Consider the following 21,507-nt stretch of genomic DNA (forward strand, 5'->3'; position numbering starts at 1 on the left):
TTCCCTCCTCATTACATGTCCTGCCCATGCCCATTTCTTTTTCTTTATTTCAACTAAGATGTCATTAACTCGCGTTTGTTCCCTCACCCAATCTGCTCGTTTCTTATCCCTTAACGTTACACCTATCATTCTTCTTTCGATAGCTCGTTGCGTGGTCCTCAATTTGAGTAGAAGCCTTTTCGTAAGCCTCCAGGTTTCTGCCCCGTAGGTGAGTACTGGTAAGACACAGATATTATACACTTTTCTCGGCATGACTACGTCCGCCTCTAAAAGACGGAAGTGCAGAACGATTATTCAGACTTGACAAGTTCTTGGAGCACAGCCTCACAAAATTTTGCTTCTGTATACTCGGAAACATTTTACGAGATCAATCAGTTTGATGTTTGACGCATTCATGCGTTTCTACGACATTAAGACGTATTAAAGCAATGGGAGACATATCAATGACAACATCTGAATGAAGGGAAATGATGTACGGAATTCTCTCGTGGGTCAGTGGATGTAACCTAGTCAGCATAGGTCTCATAGTGAGCCTATGCGCTTGTGCATGTGGAAGCTCACCGTGTTACAACAAAAAGCATGCCCAGATCGCTGATTTGAGCCACCCTGGTCAACACTAGAAGATGTCCAAAGTAAGGGAAGACAATATTATGGGTTTTACAGGAATGTGACAAAATTCTCGGTTTAGATGAGTTTAAAGCTAGTGCTACGATTAGAGAATGCCGCAAGCTTAGACTAACTACAGAGCACGACAACCCTCAATGCTTTGCATTTACTGTATCAGTGTGGCGATGAACTAAACACTTCTGCATTGCTGGCGAAACGTCTTCGAACAAAATTAAGAAGACAAGCAGACGTAACAAGGACCCTTGAGGAACACTACTTGGTATACAGTATATACAAATAAAGATTGCATACTGACACATCTAAAGCAGTAACTATACAGGTCCCGCAAGGTAAACGTACAAAGGCACCTTCAGCACAATATTGCGCATGCTCGTCGAACTGTAGCAAATGATCAACTACGTTAAAGGCTTTACTTAGATCGTAGTGCATTGCATCGACATGCCTCATTGCCGTAAAGGACGGGAAAAGCTGCATCATAAATAGCTAATGTTTCTTCAGTGAACAGAAAGAAATTGACGCACATTTACAAAACAATATTTTTTCACGCTGAGAATACTCTCTGAACAGCTAAATTCAAAAGCTCGGGAATTGCTGGGAGAACTAGAACTAGGAGAACTGGGAGAAGGTAATAGTATTAACATGAAGAAGAAAGATTATTTTTATTGTTAATATTATTTAAGCAATTATTATAACGCCCAGGAAAAGCTACGGAGCCTACGTGCTATTGCACTTAAAACTAATACGCAATACAACATGCAGAGAGAACACAAATGTGATAGACAAAACTGCGTGCCCTAGAGCAACAAATCGGGAAACAGAACTCGAGGAGGTGGCGTAAAAAGGAAGGTAATTGTACAGCAAGATTACATACATATATGTAAAACACAAGAAATTAACTCTGAAATGTGTAAATGCAGGCAAAATACGAAATATTTTTTGGGATTCGAGACATAGAACAGTGTCTAATGCGACAGGGCCACGCAGAAAACGCGGAATCTTGCGTTGAACACTTTTGTGGCATGCGAAATTGCTTACGACCAAGAACCTTCACACAATATATAATACCATGGATCCCCTTATAGAGGAACACGTGTGATTGAACAGGTCTTCACATTAGAGGTGTGGGTTGAGGTATACTTGAGAATGATGCATTAGTCGCCAGGGCAGCAAACGTGTTGCTTGTAAATACTTATGAATCTATTCAGGACGCGCTCAATGAGGTTAAAATTAGATTTGCATACTCCACTCCAAAATACACAATTATACTTCAGTAGATGAAGATATAGAATAGAGCACAATTTCAGAACGGCAACAGGTGAATGGAAGTGATGCGATATTAGGCAAACTAAACTAAGAGTGTGAAGAGCCCGTTTCTTCGCATATTTAGCGCGTGAAGAGAAGCTCAGCGCTTTCTCCTAGTACAAACCAACATCTTTCATTTCATGGATACTGGGCGATGGAGCATGCCGAAAGACGATACGAAAAATTGACATGGCGTGTTTTCCGTGTATAACTTTAATACCATCGCTTTGGAAATATTTCGGTGTAGCTTATTGTCTATGCACTAGTTTGAAAGCGGGAAAAAATATTCTCAGTGCCCTTCCGCTCTGTGAAAAAAGATGACCAGCGACGCTGTGTATGTGGGACCCTAAATGGCCAATTGCACTTCTGCCACGGGTAGGCCCGGCATTGTACTGTCTTCGGGATCGGCCCACGTATGGGGAGTACTTAACGCCTGCTTCACCTCCACTGTGGGTTGGCCAGCCATTGCGCTATCTCCGGTATCGGCCCACGTATGGGGAGTTTTTTGCTTGCCACAACGACGCGAAATATTCCATGAATGGTAGAAGTATACAGCTTCGCTGTAAAACAATTTTTTATGTCAGTGCAGTTATGAACCCTGTTGACAACGTTCGATAGCCTTAAGTCGTCAGCATATCAAAGGAATTAAGAGCGTCGAATTGTGGACGAAATGTTTTTTTATGAAGAGTAGAAAGAGAGGCGGGGCAGGAACGCATCCTTTAGGAACTACGGACGTGACGTCATAGCTGTCAAATCTCTGTCTACGAATGCGAACGAATCACAATCTATTGCTTAGGTAGTTGGATACCAGGGCAGTTATGGAAGAATGTGTGTTCATTTGCGTTAGCTTTGTAATGAGGAGCACGAAGCACACGCTGTCGAAGGCTTAAGTGTATGCACGTAAACTTTGTTTTTAGGTACTCATCACCATATTAATGCGATTTAATGCCATAGGAGTAGACACATAAACGCAGCTTTTCCCAAGAAAGCTGAGGTAAGGCAACGCATGCTTCACGGATCGGTATTGGGCCCAGGAATTGAGACGCAGCCATGCATTACAGCATTAAATAAAATGTTGAAAAACTCCGCGGCTTGAGGAGTGCGATTGCTAACCACTTGTAGTAACTTAACGGGTTGTCATGTACTTCTTTGATACAATATAGTACTCGAGCACGAACCTCCAAGTCCAATTTATTAGTTTGGATATGGCACAGCCCATGCTCTAGTGTCTTGTTGCACCCGCAAACATCGCACGCAGCGGCTCGGGCTATTTCTGATAGCAATATACAGGGATTCTTTAATCCGGCTATGCAAACCCCTTGCCGATCCTTCGACGGTCAACGATGTGCTCGGCAAACTAGACTCAGCCGCTTGGATGATACACTGCTCTCGCATGAAAAGATGCTTGGAGACCTCTTTATTGTTTTCTTTTCTTGCGTTCATATCTATCCTTCGCCTTCCCGCTCCCTGAGTGTGGTGTAGCCGTCTGGGGAGGTCCTTCATAACCACCCCCCCCCCCCCCCTATATATGCCTGTATTGAGTCGCTCTGTCGCTCTGATATGGCGAACATTTTTTCTGGTGACGTTTATTCGAGATTTTACCTGCTGAGGAACTGCGTGTCTAAAATTAAATTGAGTCTAGAGCTCAGGCTTGAAAACAGCATACTCTGATTTCTGAATCTTAGCCTAAAATATTTCGTGCCGCTTACTTTTAACGTCACGTTTTGTTGCATACGTGGGAATTCGCTTGAGCAGATGAATTTTTTTATTAGCGACTACAACCATATTGTTATGATTTATTGTCACATAGTGTTTGTTAATTAAAAATAATACATTGTTGTGACTGCTGTATTGTAACCATTCCCAGTTATGCAGAATTACGGCAATATAGACAACGTGTCCTCGTTATTTTTCTGTTGTACTCTGTGTGCTGTTTTGCTTTCTGCTGTCTACAAAAAGGACTTAGGCTTTTTGTCAGGGGCTTTGCCTAAATTCTTTCATCAAGTACATGCATATGCATATTCTATGCACCAACAACCTTCAAACGTCATCGTTTGAGCACTAAGTAGCACTAAGTAATGCTTGTTATTCAACGCAGTTTATTATCGTCGAAAGCTGTCGTTTGCTCTCTTTGACCAAGGTGGGGGGACTAGATGTTGAAGCTTCCGAAGTGGTTGCGTTCAAATAAAAGTTTGGTACGTGCTTAGCAAGTAGCGTCTATTGCACGCATAGAAATCGAGATCTCGGTAAAAAATATCGTCCTCCTATTGTACATAAAACATATTGGATCCATACGTTTCTAGATAGCAAGTTATGACAACGTGTTCAGAAGCAAGCTCTGATATATCTGCCCATTGTCGAAAGAAGGCATTGCTTGCACAAAGGCCGCAATATATGGAATTTATTCTTAGCGCTTTCTTAGTGACTTCTTATTTTCGGATGCTTACTGATGCTGCGAATTTTCGTACAAATAAGAAAAACGCGCCGGCAAAGATTATCATTAAAAACAAGATATACTAGAAACAATATCAGCAAAAATGATGATAAGAACCTACAAATCCAACTAAGAACGACCGTTACCGTGATGAAACCGTGAATCGAATGGCTTTCACTGTAAGAAGTTATGAGAAAAAATATACGCTGCCTGGTTAACTTTCATACAACAGGAGGAGAAAACTTTACTAGCTTCCTTCCAAGACCACAATAAAGTTCTTATTCTATTGTGAGCTCACTCGTTGCCGTTTTTGCTTTCGCGTTGAATAACGCGGTCAATGCAGATAAATGGAGAGTAGAAGCATTCAAGTCTTTTCGGCGCACAGACAACCTATTGGCCATGAATATCTTTTCACCTCTTCTGTTTCTATATCTTATTTTAGTCTGCCAAGCATGGAAACCAAAGGAACATGGTGAGTATTACATTTTTTCTAGGTTTAAGTTAAGTTGGTATGTAGAAAAACTCATAGAGCTGCATTCAGCGCTTTAATATTGTTTACTAATATATTATCTAGATTAAAAAGAAAAGTTATAAGGGCGCGGATCGGTAGGTGCTCAGTTAATGGCAGCATCCTCAATAAAATACAATGGTTTGAAATAAGTCTTTTCTATAACTGGTTGTTTTTGCCTAGGCCCCGAAATCTAACGCTGCTTGTTCGCGTAGCCAGACGGCGAGGCCTGACTGCTCGAAGAAATCGCATAGCGTTTTGCGAGCTGACTCCCGCTTGTTATATGAACGGCATGGTAAAAAGAGCGCCTCGGCGGTCTCTGCACGTGCGTGACGTAGCAGCTGAAAATCTCCTCCTGCGGTGAGACGAAAGCACACTACCGTAGGAGAAATTCTTCGACAGTCTCCATTTGACCAAAATCATTAGAAGTTTTTCGTAACGGTGAGACCTACGTGCTGCCTACGCGGTTGAGCACACATTCACGAGACATGCTACGACCGCAACGCTGCCCGCTGCACTCGCAAAATGTTTCGTGCAGAGATTGTGGGTGACCTCGCTTTGTGCCTGATGCTTGTGTCGGGGCAGAGGTAGGAGAAGGGCCCTATGCCGCATGCATGAAGCCGTATGTCTTCCCACGTAGGAGGAATGTCAGCCTGCGCTATTTGGCTGGCGTCTTCCGGAAATTCGTTAAGAGGCTAGCGGCCACTGCACGCCGCAGTGGCTTGGGACCCACCGAAGTCGGAACGAAGTTTGCCACTTACTATTTGGAATAATAACGCAAATACATTGTTTCTCGAAACGAATTCTACTTAACATGAATTCTATTAGTAATGGTCTGTTCACAGCATGGCTAAAGATTACGCTTCTAAGCAAGAAGCAATGTAAAAAAATGAACAACCCTGCCCCTACCACAAAATGGGGATAAGTGAAGCTTGTCCTGTGTGCCCCTGAGCTTCCTAACGGTTAAGTAACCAGCAGGCAATGGTGCCGAATTGCTTCGGTCTCCCGCTGCCTACGCTCAAGATCATCTTCTCGTTGCTGTCGGATTACATGGGCTCGGGTGGCCCCATCCGCTGGATGGTTGGGCGGATGGTGAGCCCTTGCACGGGCGAATATGTGTCGCCCCTCGTCGAAGACGGTCCTTTACTCGGAGGAACGCCCAACGCGTGGAAATGCCATCAGTTTTCAGAGAGTGGACAGAACGGAAACGAAGCCGGCGTAGCACGCGCGAACCCCTTTCCTGCCCATGCCCTCCCCGGTGGAAGCGAAACGGTTTGATTGGATGCGAGCGTGGCATCAGCGCGCACCTATGCAACTGGAATCCTTGGTAAAGACTCACGCTCCACCGCCCACGCAGCTGTCAATCATCAAACCACATTTTCCGGCAGTTGCTCCGCTTTGGGAGCAATCGGGTTTTTACGTGCCCAAGACAATGCCACTTGGGAGCTAATACAAGTTTGGCTTGAAAAAATGTTACATCTGGCATCGCTTCTGCTGCTTGCGTTATGCCGCTGAATGAGCCTATATTGTGCACCTTTCTCCTCCCTAAGACTGAAATGCTTCCAATAATTTTGCCATAACACTTACATTGTTTGGAAAAATCCTCCTGCGTATTGAGCAAGTTCTCAAAATTATGCCAGCAATTCGGTACAAAAAAGGCCTTGCTGCAGTTTTACAATTCTCTGAATCAAAGTTTACTCTTTATGTTGACACATTTTGGAAACTCATAAACCTGGTAATACCACATGCTCGATTTCCCGCATTCTTGTTTTTGTATATCCGCATCGCACCGGTTTCACCATTTACAGACACTGATCAAGGTTCTGCGACAGCACTTAGAGGAGCCAGAAACTGAGAGTGCTGGATCTCTGAATGTGTCTACGTGTCCATGCCCGCTGTTTGACTTCAATGATGGTTTATTCCCATTAATAAATGAACGCATGGTGAGGAAGAAGCCGCAAGGAGACGGCTTGAGAACTCTGCACGACCTCAACACCATCATCTTCAAATCGACTTTGTTGTCGGGTTGGCAGACCACGTGTTTATCCTGTGGTTCACCCCCGGCAAATGGAAAAGCAGAAAAAAAAAATAAGCCGACTGCTCTACGACACATTGGTACACTACCCACTGCTCCCGTTACCATCTTGCCGTAGAAGGCTCCACAAATGGTCAGGATCAGAAGCACAAATGTTATGAAGTTGTATGTATGGTAGGCTAAATAGGATCAACCGCGTAGGAGCAATGACAACTCAGACATGCAGAAGTAATTAGCTGGCCAACCTATACAAACTTTTGATAATTGGTGGGAATAAATTTATTCTTGTCCCGTGATTATTGCCCAAGCAGTACACAAATGCCTAATAATATGACTCTGAGAGCTCAAAGAGTAGCTCACTGGCTAAAGTTGCAGCGCCAAAAAAATCGCAGACAGTCATCACGGACAACTGTTTGACAACTTTGAAGGTGTTTTTTCTGTAGTACATGCAAAATGTACTAGGTATTGTATTTGCGCTTCATCGGTACGTCACCTCGTAAACACAACAAAAAAGCAAAAATTGCACAGCTCACTGACAACGCCCCTTTAGTAAAGTGCTAAAACTAGTCCTTCCCTGGAGACTGCTCCACGATATACGCTTCTTCTCACCTTAGAACGTTCTGCGAATAAGAGACGCAGCTTCGTTTTCTTTATTTTTCAGTGCGCGCAATAGTTTTTCTACCTAAGCATGATATGCTGAGAGATTTTCTCATATTTTGTCGATTTGTCTTGCATATGCAAAAGTATAATTACTACCTGTAGAGATTTTCTCACAAATGTGAAAATGAAATGATTTAGAAGGACTGGAGCTTGGGCATTTGGATTGCCACTTTGTCTCTCAAGTGTAAGCGCACTCACGCATAGATTGACTGCTTCTAAGTTGTGAAAGTCGCAAAGCGTGTAAGTGATTGTTATGTTGCTGCGTGGGTCGTATCGCGAGGCACCATCGCGACAAGGCGTATCGGCAATAACCTTTTATTGCCGTCACGAAACAAACACAGAACAGTGGGAACTTGATAACTGCTACAATATATACATTCTTGAGGCCGGGAGAGGGCGCTCTTCAACACAGGGGTTAACTGATGCAGATACGTCATCCGCTGAACTCAGCGGCCAGAATCAGTACACAACACTCCTTCCCCCTTAGATGGTACTCAACAGTCAGCCAATGCCAGCACAAAGTCCCGAAGATGTTGTGGTGTCTTCCGGGAACGCTGCGAACGGCGTGGGCCCGGCAATTCTACACTTTGCTCTGTTGGTGCTGGCTGAGGTGCTGCTATGTCGTCCGAAGGAAGCATGACTGTTGGTTGCGCCTCGGGAGGTAGCATGGCTGTCGGGTGCTCCTCGGTTTCACGGGGATCTGGTGTCTTGCTGCTGCTCATTCCGCCAGGTGAAGGGCTTGACGAAGGCTGAACCTCAGGCTGTCCTTCAGGTACAGTTTCGGCTAACCTCATGGGAATGCTGCTCCGCCGACGAAGCTGGTCCACGTGCCGGCGACACACACGACCATCCGGAAGAGCAACTTCATAAGAGATCGGGCCAGTTGCTCTGGAAATCACAGCAGATACCCATGGTGGGCCCTGGCCGTAGTTACGTGCAAATACAAGGTCGTCGGGCTGGAATATGCGTGGTGTCGGCAGAACTTCTGCCAACCGGGAGGACTTGTCAGGGGCCCGGTCCGGATGCAGCCGATCCAGCATGGTAGACAGTCGGCGGCCCATCGACAACTCGCACGGGGCGCGCCCCGTGACTGTGTGCGGAGTTACATGCTGCTGTAGCGTGAAGTCTACCAAGCGCTTTGCCCAGCTTCCTCGGATTATTCGAGCTAATGCCTCTTTGGTGGTCCGTACCATCCTTTCGGCCTGCCCGTTCGTGGATGGATGGAACGGTGCAGATGTCACTTGGCGGATGAGGTTGGCATCCAGGAACCCTCGAAATTCTGTGGATGTGAATTGCGGGCCGTTGTCTGAAACAAGGGTATCTGGCAGGCCATGAGTTGCGAACAATCTTTTAAGGCAGTGATTACAGCACTCGATGTCATTGACGACATTAGTATGACCTCCAGCCATTTGGAATACGAGTCCACCACAATCAAGAAGGTCTGTCCTTGGAAGGGACCAGCGAAATCAATGTGCAGGCGTGACCATGGTGTCCGGGTCGTCTCCCATGGGTGCACAGGTGCCCGAGGCATCTCGGGCCGTGTTTCCTGGCAAGGAAAACATCGCCGGACCCATTCCTCAATGGCCGCATCCATGCCGGGCCACCATACATAACTGCGAGCAAGCGCTTTCATTCTGACGATGCCAGGGTGTCCGACATGCAGAGCTTCAAGGACCCGGAAACGCAACTTCTGTGGAATCACCACACGGTCACCCCACAGTAAGCATCCCTTGTGGGCGGACAGTTCATGTTGCCTGGACATGAAAGGTGTGAACTCGGAACTCGGAGCGCACCTTGGCCACCCCTTCCACACCCAGTTGAGGACACGGGAGAGGATAGCATCCTTGGCGGAGTACTTAGCCACATCGTCTGCATGGACTGGAGATTCTGGAAGTACGTCCAGAAGCATGACGACCTCTGCTGGCGAAGGGTCATCCTGGCACTGGTCCGCTTGAGGCAGTCTGCTGAGACCATCTGCGTGGCCTAACTGTTTTCCTGGTCGGTGGTGCAGAGTATGCTGGTATCCATTAAGAAAAATGGACGAACGCAACATTCGTGGTGAAAGCATCTGTGGCGTTTGCCGGTCTGATGTGAAGAGCCCCAGGAGCGGCTTGTGGTCTGTATGGATCTGAAATGGGCGGCCGAATACGTAGTCATGGAACTTCTTTACTCCGGCAACCACAGCGAGTGCCTCCTTATCAATCTGGGCGTAATTACGCTCCGTAGAGGACAAGGTTCTTGAATAAAAAGCGATTGGTGCTTCCGTGTGATCCGGCATTCTGTGACTCAACACTGCTCCTATTCCGTACGGGGACGCATCGCATGCAAGGATCACCGGCTTCTTCTCGTCGAAGTGTGTCAGCACCTGGTTGGATGCCAGTAGCTTCTTCACATTGTCGAACGCGGTTTGTTGTAGGTTTCCCCACAGCCAGGGGACCTTCTTGTCCAACAAACGGTGCAGGGGTTCAGCAACAGTTGCCTTGTGTGGAAGGAATGCATGATAAAAATTGAGAAGACCCAGGAAGGCCTGCAGCTCGGCTCTGTTCAACGGCCGCGGTGCATTAAGGATGGCTTGCGTCTTGGCCAGTGTGGGGTGGATTCCCTCAGCATCGACTCGGAAACCCAAAAATTCCACTTGAGTCACTCCTAGCTGGCATTTCTCCTTCTTGACCTTAAGCCCTGCATCTTGGAACCGCTGAAGGACCTCTCGAAGGCGACTGAGTAGTTCTTGGTGCGATGCACCTGAAATGAGGACATCATCAAAATATGGAATGACGCCTGGTAGTCCGCGCAATAGGTTCTCCATTAAACTCTGAAAGATGCCAGGAGCGACGCTGACACCGAACTGTAATCGTCGAACGCGGAAAGCACCCCGATGCGTCACAATGGTCTGCGCCTCTGCAGATTCATCAGTCACTGGGAGCTGTTGGTAGGCCTGTGCTAAGTCTAGCTTCGCAAAGACAGTTCCACCAGAGAGGGATGCCAGCAGGTGGTTGACAGCTGGTACCGGATACGAGTGCTGCTGCAAGGCTTTGTTGATGGTGCACTTGTAGTCTGCACAGATGCGGACGTCCCCATTTGCCTTCAGTGGCGTAACAATAGGGGTTTCCCAACGAGCGTGGTCAACCGGCTCTAGGATTCCTTGTGTTATCAGCTTGTCCAGTTCGGCGTCGATTTTCGGTCGCAGTGCGAAAGGAACCCTTCTTGCTTTCAGGCGGATAGGCACAACCTCAGGGTCAAGTGCAAACTGAACGGGCGGTCCCTTGTAGCAGCCTAGCGTCCCGTCGAACACAGAGGCAAAATCCCGGAATATGCTATCAAGTGAGGATGGTTGCTGATCGATGCGTTGCACTCCCGTGATATTGATACCGAGTGCCGGAAACCAATCCAGCCCGAGAAGACTTGGGCGCTCGCCCTTGACAATGACCAGGCGCAATGGGCCGTCAAAATCTTTGAACTGCACTCGGACGGTACCAACTCCTCGTACAGCGATACGGTTTGCTTGATAGTCCCTCATGACAACATCAAGTGGCTGTAGGTTTCTGACACGCCCCTTTGGAAAAATGCGTCTGGCAGTGGCGTCGGAGATAATGGAAAAAGTTGATCCCGAATCCACCTCCATCTGACACTGCGTGCCTTCGATTTTTACACTCACATGTATCTTCCTCTTGGCGGGTTTAGACAGTTCGTTGATAGCAGTAACTGCCAAGTCGTCGCAGTATGAAATGTTTGTGCGAGGAGCGGTCTTGAATTGTTGCATCCGGGCTTGATCTTTGGCATTTCGACGTGGGCTAAGCTGCCTCCGGGACCGGCAGACCTTAGCAATATGACCGGTTTTTCCACATTCCCTGCACTGGGCACTACGGAACCGACACAGGCGGCGTTCGTGCGGGCCTCCACAGCTGGCGCAGGGGCCGCCCGCCAATCTCTCGGTGTCCCGTTGCTGAGCGAGGCTCGCACGTAACCGAAGAACATCCTCGGCGGTGTCTTGCTCGCCATCATCGCCCGTCGTCGTCCCTTGATGCACGGGCTCGAAACGTGGCGCGTTGGTGGTTTGAAACGAGGCTAGGCTGGCTTCCCGGGCAATGGCCTCAGCGGCGACTACTTCCTCGACAGCACTAGTGAAAGACACCTCTTTTTTCGCCAGTAGTCGCCGCTTCACCGTGTCGTTCTGCAGTCCGAACACGAATCGATCCCGTAGCACGGTGTCGAGGTCGTTGAAGTTGCAGTGCTGTGCCGTCGTTCGAAGAGCAGCGAGGTAGGCGGCGGCAGACTCACTTGGTGCCTGGTCGCGGCGATGGAATTCATATCGTCTGGCAAGCTCCGGTGGTTTCGGCGCTAGGTGGTCACGCAGAACGGCGAGGATTGTTTCGAACGGTGTATCCTTCAGCTGGGCCGGTGCTAAGAGCGCCCTGGCTAATTGAAAAGTGGCGGGACCGCAGCGGCTGAGGAATATCGACCTCTTCTTGCTGGCGTCCGTAACGTCCTGCGCCTCGAGGAAGAACTGGAAACGTTCTGCATAGTCCTCCCACTCTTCAGGGTGGGTGATGTCGAAAGGCTCGAGCCCCTCCGTTGTGGTGGCCGTCATTGTGAACGAGTACGGACAGGAGCTAGCTTCCTATTGCGGCGGTCTCATTCAATCCCATCTTCGTCGCCAGTGTTATGTTGCTGCGTGGGTCGTATCGCGAGGCACCATCGCGACAAGGCGTATCGGCAATAACCTTTTACTGCCGTCACGAAACAAACACAGAACAGTGGGAACTTGATAACTGCTACAATATATACATTCTTGAGGCCGGGAGAGGGCGCTCTTCAACACAGGGGTTAACTGATGCAGATACGTCATCCGCTGAACTCAGCGGCCAGAATCAGTACACAACAGTGATCCTTTACTAAAATTTGTATCGACCGAGTTATATCTGTACTCTTAACAGTCAACCACTACAGTGTGCAAATATTTTAGTAAACTACGTGGGAAACATTATTGATCTATATAGTAAGTTGGTTGGATAGTTTACTTATAGATCGAAACGCCGGACCACAGAGGAATGTCCGAGATGTCATGCACCCTCCATAATATCAAGCACGCATAGAGCACTTAAGGCTCGTCACAAACAATTAAAGAAAACTGTATTCATGCACCGCTTCAGTTAACGAGCAACACACAGTGTTGCCAGTAAATTCATTGCGAGAGCTATGTCTAACGAAATCACAACTGAAAATATTGAATAATTTTTTTATTGGAAATGGCTTGGAAGCTGGGTCATTTATTTCATTTGTTCATTTCAGATGACCGATGCCAGATCACCGCTCAAACGTCCAAAAACAAGTGCTCGCACCAGCGATGGTATTTAGATCAGAAAACCAAACGATGCCTACAAAGTTGCGACCCAGCAGCGCCATTTTCAAACAAGATACAGTGCGAAGGCGTATGTCGAAATGGTGAAGATCTTTCGTCACTTATTTTTTTACTGTTTGCGGTACTGTTGCAGTCAGACAACGTCAATGGATTTTGCGGCATGCCCAGTCGCTTGCTACACAAGAAGAGCCGTCAAACTGGTCAAACTGGCAAAGTCTCGTGTTCAAGCAGTCCTGAACAGTCAGCGTTATCCGCAGCCTCTTTTCCTTACAAACATTTGCTTCCTTGAACGTAGAATGCTTTTTTTTCTCGATGTGTTTCTTTTATTCGTGTAACGCGCTATTTGTAAATACTCAAAAAATTTCTCTCAGAAACTTTTACCACTGCCTTAAAAATGTGCCACTGCGCTATCAAATGGCGCGGATAAAGTAAGTTATCAATTCGGCTGAGGTAGTTACACTAAGTGATTCAATGCCGCATACAGGCATTATCACTCATTCATTTCAGCCAACTAGAGTTTTTAATTTACAGCAAAGCTTCGCTTGATATGTTGTTGAGGGCTGCGTCTTGTAGGCGCACTTCTTTCTTTTTTGTTGCAGCAAATTCATTAGGTAACGAATATCACATATAAGATGACAACAAAAATGATAGCGAGGGCAGCATGGAGGGAAGTACTAGTAATGCCTAAATGAATTGCAGAAACCAAACATACATGGAAATGAAAGTGGGTGCAAAAACAAGCAACACATGGAATATGAACCCACATCTTCGAACGATTCCCGCGAAGACGTGGGTTACCATATGAGCTACAGCGGGGTCGTTTTTCCATCCAAAGCTTCCAGCAAGGTGTTGTAGAGCCTTACATCCGATAACAACCGTTACCTTCCTATGCCATTCAAAACATTGATAGGAAAGCCTTGCTGCGGTAGCTTATTTGGTAAGAGGTAAGAGACGCATAATGCAAAAGCGTGAATTCGCATTCAACCTGCGGGAAGCTGTTGTTCCTCCCACTTTCATTTCCATTTATTCATAATTTCTTTATTTCGGTTAGGAACTACAAATAATTACCCGTATGGTGTCATCCGTGACAACGTTAGTCGGCTTTTTATATTCTTTATATTTGTCTCTTTTCCTCTCTCTCCCTCTCTTTCCCTCTACATTTCTCCCTCTCTCTCTCTCTCTCTCTCTCTATATATATATATATATATATATATATATATATATATATATATATATATATGTATACTGAAAAAAACACGTGACAAGACAAGCATTTTCTGTGGTGCAAGTTCAATCTGCTTAAAATGCGGCATATAAACAAATAACACTGGTAATATAATGCTATGCACAAAGAAGATGAGATGGTAGTTATCGAGACGTTGGTTTCTCACTTATTTGCATTCACAGTTCGCACACTTGTACATGTGCAAGTAAAGCATAAAATATCAACTGGTACTTCAACATAAGTTGCAGGGCTAAGGTTGAACAAATGAATGCCTCTTGTGAAACATATACATCAAGCCACCGAAGAATACGGGGGGGGGGGGTCATTTCATAAATACAAGAGCATGAGTGTTTTTGACACAATACGATAAAGGATCACAAAATAGCGAAACCACTGAAGACGCAAGATATCGTGGTAGGCGATTTTTTTTCGAACAAGACACGTAGGGAGGCAAACCTTTAAATAGAACGCTCGAGACGAAAATTGAAATAGAATTGCGGGAACGAATAGTGTTGGTTGTGTTTAAATGGGGGTGATCGCCGGGAATGTTTTGAGGGACATCAGCTGCAACGTTGAACGCGCTTATATTTGCTTGAGGCCGCTGATTTGAAGAAAAGTGGCACAAACAATGCTACCTGATAGGAGCAAATTTAGAGTTCTGCCAGTAATATACACATTTGTGGCAGTATGGCAGTTTGTGATGGCACATTACCTCATCATGCACCTTGTAGACAGTATTAGGGGTCCAAAACCGTCTCTTCTACGTATGACGACCACTGATATCACGCCAGATTCTCACAGAATTACCATGCTGCAGCTTCCACCACATGACTGTGACGCTTCTAAGGCTCGATTTCTTCTTCAAGACCTAACGCACTATTGAAAATGCGAAAGCAACGATTCATATTGCAATATTGGCACCAGTAAGCGGACGAGACTGCTTTAAGACTGCGGAGAAATTTAGAGCACCAACATCATCAAATATCTAAATTAGTCAGCAAGAAAATTACAACAGGTCATTAGTAGTCATTCCATGTGCATGCATCTCCCATTATGTATTCCCAAATTAGTTTTACGTACTTTATCAGTAACTAAGATCACGGAAACTTCTCCTCAAGTCTAAAAAATGTTTGAAATGCAATTATCACAAATTAAACTGAAATGCTCAACATACACCTGTATTCTGTGAGTTATGGTATGATAAAATATATCCCTAACACATAGCTGTCGGACTAGACTTCTCACGTCGTACTTTTGAAGATCGCCTTTGTCATATCGAATAAGAAAGAGCGTCAGTCCTGGAGCATAAAAGCTGTATTGTGTATAAAGGGCAGGTTTGCTTAATACTGCTATAAAGTGTCGAGCCTCGTGATGGTTAAGAAAAATACATAAGTAAACGTTGCCACCAAAGTACCAGTGCTGATCCATTGCAAGTCGCGTTACAATGCCCGCCGTATCAAGATGGCGATAGCATAAACATCAACGTTCACCATTAGTTCATTGCTACGCCGACGATTTGTGATCGTTTCACATTCGCTAAGTCAGACCTATGGTAGAATTGTTTGAAAGCCCGATTGAGGAGATGGCTGTCACGCGAGTGAGGAGCGCTGGTTCAATCTCACTTCACCATTCTTCCATTGTTAATGCAGCAACCATGAAATCGGAGAAAAAGTAAACAAAGAAAATGTAGAGGCCTGGAAGCTATTACTTTATACATTGTGTAGAATGAGAAATAAGTTGAGGTTGAACTTAATCCTTAAGCCCAATTATCAATTGGTTTGGTTAGGAGGCGACGAGAGACAGAGCGCCATTAACCGCATTCTCATATCTTCTAGCAGTTTTAGCAACTTCTTTCTACAATAACTTGTCAATGTCATCTGGGGAACCCAGTTGAAGAAAACAAAATTAAACAATCTAGTACATTACGTTGCTTTATAAAGCATAACCTTGTTTTGTTCTAGAACAGAACATCAAATATTTCCCGTAATACTTTGTTCTATTTGCAGCGTAAAAAGGTACACGAGAAAGGAAGAGCAGACAGGACGAACACTCGTCCTGTCTTGTCTTTTTTGTGTTCTTTTTTGTTTTTGCAGTTTCAGTGAAATATGGATTGTTACAAATTCGCCCAAATTTCAGTTCTTGTAGGACATTGTTTATGCCTTACTGTCACTTTGCGAATGCAGGCAAAGTTTGTGATTACCCGATGGCAAGCGTTATCTGCTTTGGCAAGGTGTTTCCTGTGTACATTTATAATCCCAACAAGGGAAGATGCTTCTTCGCATACGACTGTTCCTATTTCGGAAACAAGTTTCCCACTCTTGGAGAATGCCAGCGCACCTGTGAAAAGCGTAAGTAAACCTGCGTTGAAAAAAATTGAGGCCGCAACTGGGTAACAAGAATTACCGTAATTGTTCGAAGCCATAGTGCTTGTCAGTAAGACTAGCATGCTGCCATCGTTCTTTGTGAGGGATTTTTCACGGAAAGATTTGAGCACAAGACTCACTCTACCCGACCGCGTCACTTTTTTTTCTACGTAATACCACCTCTGCACTATGCGTGGCTCCACGCCTATCACGTGACAATGCTTATGCACGTGAAGCACCGTTACCATGCCTTCGAGGCTGTCGCACCAGCACGACTTTCACGATAAGAGGATACATGGCACAACAGTTAATCTTGCGATACCGAATTACCGCTGATAATACTGTAGCACCCTATACGTACACTTATAGCATGCTGTTGCACCCATATGTGGCACTAAGAATCAAAATTTGTCACCTACTCTAACCTACCTAAAATCAGAGGTTTAATTTGTTCTCGAAAATTAGAGTGGGCATTTCTTAAACGTGAAATTGGCTACCGCACGGTCATACCGTAAATTTTACATTTCAGACCCGTCTTAGAGACTCTCAGCAACGTAAGTTGGTCCCTCTTGATGTTAAACGAAAGAAACCACATACAGACACCCGTAATTATACTAGTAATTGTTTTATAGTAGTTATGGTTTTGCTGGAAGGCGAAGTAATATACGCGGGAGCGACATTTAGCACTGCAGTCGAGCTACACTCGCGCGGTGCTTTAATAATATGCGGAAGTGACGTGGCGTGATGCAGCACGTGACAAAACGGCTGCTTGGCTGCAAGAACAGCATCCTGGGAACACCGATGAGAAATTCTGTGAGGAACACCGGCAGAGGGCTGGCAAGCGACGCACATCGAAGGCGAGGCACAGTGCAATCCGTGAGCATTTGCAGCGTCCAGTGCACTGTCTCTTAGGCTCAGACCGCTGTACGCGCATTACAGATCAGAGGGGAAATCTATTGTTTTGTGCGTACCACGTTCTTCTAAAGAGGGCGTGGTCGAACGCTGGCATGAACCTGACAAGGCCGGTCGAGTGCGGCATGATGGGTCCGCTTGGCTCCGTCATTCCTGCAGTCAAATGTCGCGTCATTGTGGGTATTTGTAAGCGTCACGCATGGGCCATGCCGGCGCTTTTTATACCAAGACAGCAAAACACGTGCAACACCGCGAAGGTGCACCGTATGCCCGTACAATTGCTAAACTGACTCACTGGGTTGAGAGTGCTGCCATTGCGCTTCAGAGATATAATTAGGAGGAAGCTTCTCCTCACGACGAAGTTGGATGTTCTTATGCAAGTACATAAAAACACAAAACCTGTCTCATTACAGACAGCCTGTCGAATTGATGTCAACTAAATTATGGCACTACAAAAAACTAGTTTGTTCCCACCTCAGGAAGCGGGATTAGTATTTTCGGCGTACAATGTTTACCAACAGTGACAAGGATTCGAAAGCTGTAAAGAAAAAAAGAATAAAACAAATTCCTAACTAAAGGTCACAAACAGATACTGGGCTTCTGCGAAACACACCTGTTCGGTGAGCTGTACCGAAGCCAATTTATTGTGACAGCTTAAATGACAATCATTACAACGTCCGCACGAGCACTACCAAAGTCCAGCTCTAAAATTGGTGGCATATTTCAATGGGGTGCACATTGATCAGGGTGCTTCACGTAACCTATGCCAGGGATTTAAGAACTAATAATTAGCTGCAGCTAAGTGAAACCAATGGCATATGGTGTGCCATCATTTCACACTTCTTAGAGTATTTTTTTATATTCAACTTGATAAGCTAGTTAACTAAGGTGAATTAACTAAGATGACAATACTGTGTCAGAAAACACGTCCCAGTCGAAGGAGTCAGCTGGATCAGCGTCTGGGACGACCCAAACAGCAACTGGTGAGGATACTTTGTTCATATTGCTTACGTACTGGTGCACGTGAATTCTATGTCAATGATTCGGGCAATGTTGAAACGGTGAGGTTTGTTTCTAATTGAGTGGATACATTGTTAGTGGTTTTAGCAGGTCCAGAACATTGACAAGGCGAATTAGCAGTTCATCATGAGGAAGCTGTACAGTTGAGGTCGAAAAGCTGCTGTACCATTTGCAGTCGATGAGGATCAGGACCTGACAGTGTCACGCTTGGCAGTGTCACCTAGTTGTAGGGCAAATTTCACGGGTGCATTGTTTCCGCTAAGAATGGGCAACCCTGTTGGCATGGCACACTACAACTTCAGAATGTTGTAGAGAGAAATAGTACGTTAAAAGCAATGTCCACCCTCCATGCGAAAGGTGTTGAGCATTCGACGCGCGAATTATATTTCCTGGAGGTTAGCGGGATGTTTGTTGTTTCTGGTATTTTTTCATTCAACAATCAAATAATGAGATCAACACTAGCTTGGACATATCGGGTTCACAGGCTGCCGCAGTTTGTAAATACACAAATGAAGGCTACATTATTTATGCGTAGGTTCATGTGCATTCAAAGTATGCCTTCTTTTCTTTGGCAGAGTAGTTCAGAATATTATAAATTTATTATTAGATTAAAATAATTAAAAATGGTGAAAATAATTGTCTACCGAAAGTTCGAAATTATTCTCGCAATATCGAGTGAGACCATCGAAGATTTCTACGCTATGTTACAAAAGGCACTCAATGTCCTTGCTGTGTATTACAAGAGTGGGTTAGGAATACGTGCAATATACAGCTGTAAGCAATATACTCGTTAGATAAATGAAAAAAATCAGGCAAAAACCATAAATAATACAGCTTAACATCTAAAGACACACAACAAATGTCCCCTATCTCCTATGTTATTCCCTATCCCCTATGTTGTCCTTGGTGTCAGTGTTTGTTGGCTTCTTTTGATATAAGAAAACATGTTCGTCACTTTGGCGAGAGCAAAGCCACTATACCTTTTTAAATGTCCAGTATAAGCTTTTTCTACAGTAGGCTGCTCTAAATGAAATACACCCTCTACATGCACTGTTTTACAGCCTGAACTGTAGCCTGCCATTCAGATTACAAAGAATTTTACATACTGTCTGTTTCGGAAATTTTCACACCATAGGGACCAAGCTCCCTATTGACTCAGTCTCTCTGGTAGTAATGCAGCTACTGGATCTTGTCTATTTGAAACAGCTGAAAGTATCTGTGTTCTTCAGGCTTTAGCACTCCATGAATAGGCTGCTCTCAATTACGTCATCACAACTAGAACATTTGTCAATAATGCTTGTTACTGCAGCAGTCAGCAGACTATTGGAGACAATAGTTCAACTAGATGTATTGTAAATATAAATTTTATTAGACAGCGAGATGAAGTTTAAATTTTTGAATGTGTAAAAATATTTGACCGATACCCGGCTACGTGGTCAGGTTTTTAGAGCATGATGTAGCGTAGAACAAATGGGGTGAAAATTAATGTATTATTCGACTGGTATGACGTCTTGTGTTTCAATGACACATTCTTTATTAATTTCGTCGCCTGAAAACTAATTGCCCACAAAGGCTATGTGCTTGGGTTGGTGACGAGCAATTTGCAGGTCGCAGGCGTTCTACCGAAATGCCTGTTGCCATAGCTTTGACGCGTGAATTTCCGAACACTTTGTGGTGGATCGGTGAGTGCTAATTGCAGAGTCAAAGGCTGAAATTCAACAGACCTCTTGTGCGGTATATATTCATCTTTACTGGCCTCAATGCTCCAATGGAAATTATGGCAGAAAAGCTTCTTTTTGGTCGCGGGGGTGGCTTACAATGGCATTAAGAAATATTATTGACCGCTCTCCCACGAACCTATACCTCGAATCGGATAATTTATGCTAGAGCTGTTGCCAGCGCTGTACATTTCTACTAAAGCAATACAAATCGGAAATGCTGGCCCGCATTCGGAACGACCTCTTATGCTACAATTCTTTCTAAGAAAAAATTGCAGCCAACCATGGTGCTGGACACATCAGTAATGAAGACAGATCGCCAGTAGCAAATACCGCTCACTCATGCCACCCCTGATATGTAGTGACCTTTTACTAACGAAAACATTGTCTACATGGTACCCAGGTATTTATATTACTAAAATTGCCACAGCAATGCCATTGTAGGAATATAGCCATTACAGGCCTAACCAAATGTATTCGTGGAGCATAGCTGCATATTTTGTTGTCTGTTGTATTTTGTTGCATTTTCAACTAGTCATGACCATGGAGATGAAGTTTTATTGCCTAAGGATAAGACATGTTTATCGCATCAATTGACACACTGATATAATCGGTGATTTCAGGTACCGGTAGCCGCCCACTTCCAGGCCTAACAGGCAAATTGGTTCCGCAAGTTACATTACAGTCTACAATAGCTGCTGGATCAGGGCTCGTGGCACAACAAACAGGAATAGGTAAAGAAACTTTGTGTGGTCTTATTGGTAATGTCCATAAAACCTTATATAGCTTGAGCGCCACGTGCTAGAGACAACGTCAAAAATTTTTCATTGGTATGATTCATAGGAACGGTAGGTGTATGAGGTGTCAATATATGAAAAAAGTGTTGAAAGGATAGATTAGGAAGTTTCTATGTTTTTTATACAACATGAGTGCTTTGTACCACTAAAGCGTTTTATAACTTAAGTGTTCTTTTAGAACACTATCATTTACGGGGCCATTTAACAGCATAGGCCAAGTCATAAGTTTCTAGTTAATAACAGACTCCTGTACCAGCACTGTACGCAGAATATGGACCTGAAAAAGATAGTACCAGTTTGCCGCATGTGTGAGTAGCGCACGCGGAAATATTTTGTGAAATGCGCAAGCGTAGAAGAAATAGAACTTCATCACTTTACAAGGATGAACGGGAAAACAACAGGCTAGCTTTGCTCTTCCTTTGTAGACGTACAACACATGCGCTATGGTAGTCTCTTACAGAAAGCTCTCACTTAGGGTCGGTATCGAGATGGCGTCAGTGCCATCTGTCGAGAGCGCTGATCGCAAACTATAACTCCAAAGAATCTT

General features: G+C 45.0%; 1 protein-coding gene and 1 long non-coding RNA gene across 15 annotated transcripts in view; one reads left to right on the forward strand and one right to left on the reverse strand.

The window, feature by feature from the left end:
* LOC135907623 (uncharacterized) overlaps window positions 1–21,507 on the reverse strand; it is a 290,002-nt gene that overhangs the window by 182,464 nt on the left and 86,031 nt on the right. The window lies entirely within an intron of this gene.
* The window catches only part of LOC135907620 (mucin-19-like), a 131,438-nt gene continuing 114,639 nt past the window's right edge, over window positions 4,709–21,507 (forward strand). For 13 of the 14 annotated variants that reach the window (XM_070527067.1, XM_070527068.1, XM_070527072.1 and 10 more), the window contains exons 1-5: window positions 4,709–4,835; window positions 12,856–13,008; window positions 16,334–16,498; window positions 18,346–18,408; window positions 20,787–20,897. In XM_070527067.1, the coding sequence (XP_070383168.1) occupies window positions 4,763–4,835; window positions 12,856–13,008; window positions 16,334–16,498; window positions 18,346–18,408; window positions 20,787–20,897 (565 nt within the window). In that variant the 5' untranslated portion in view covers window positions 4,709–4,762. The remainder of the gene's footprint in view (window positions 4,836–12,855; window positions 13,009–16,333; window positions 16,499–18,345; window positions 18,409–20,786; window positions 20,898–21,507) is intronic. The other variant, XM_070527070.1, reaches the window with a different exon arrangement.

This window comes from Dermacentor albipictus, chromosome 10 (assembly GCF_038994185.2).
Source record: "Dermacentor albipictus isolate Rhodes 1998 colony chromosome 10, USDA_Dalb.pri_finalv2, whole genome shotgun sequence".
In the NCBI taxonomy this organism is placed as follows: Eukaryota; Metazoa; Arthropoda; class Arachnida; order Ixodida; family Ixodidae; genus Dermacentor; species Dermacentor albipictus.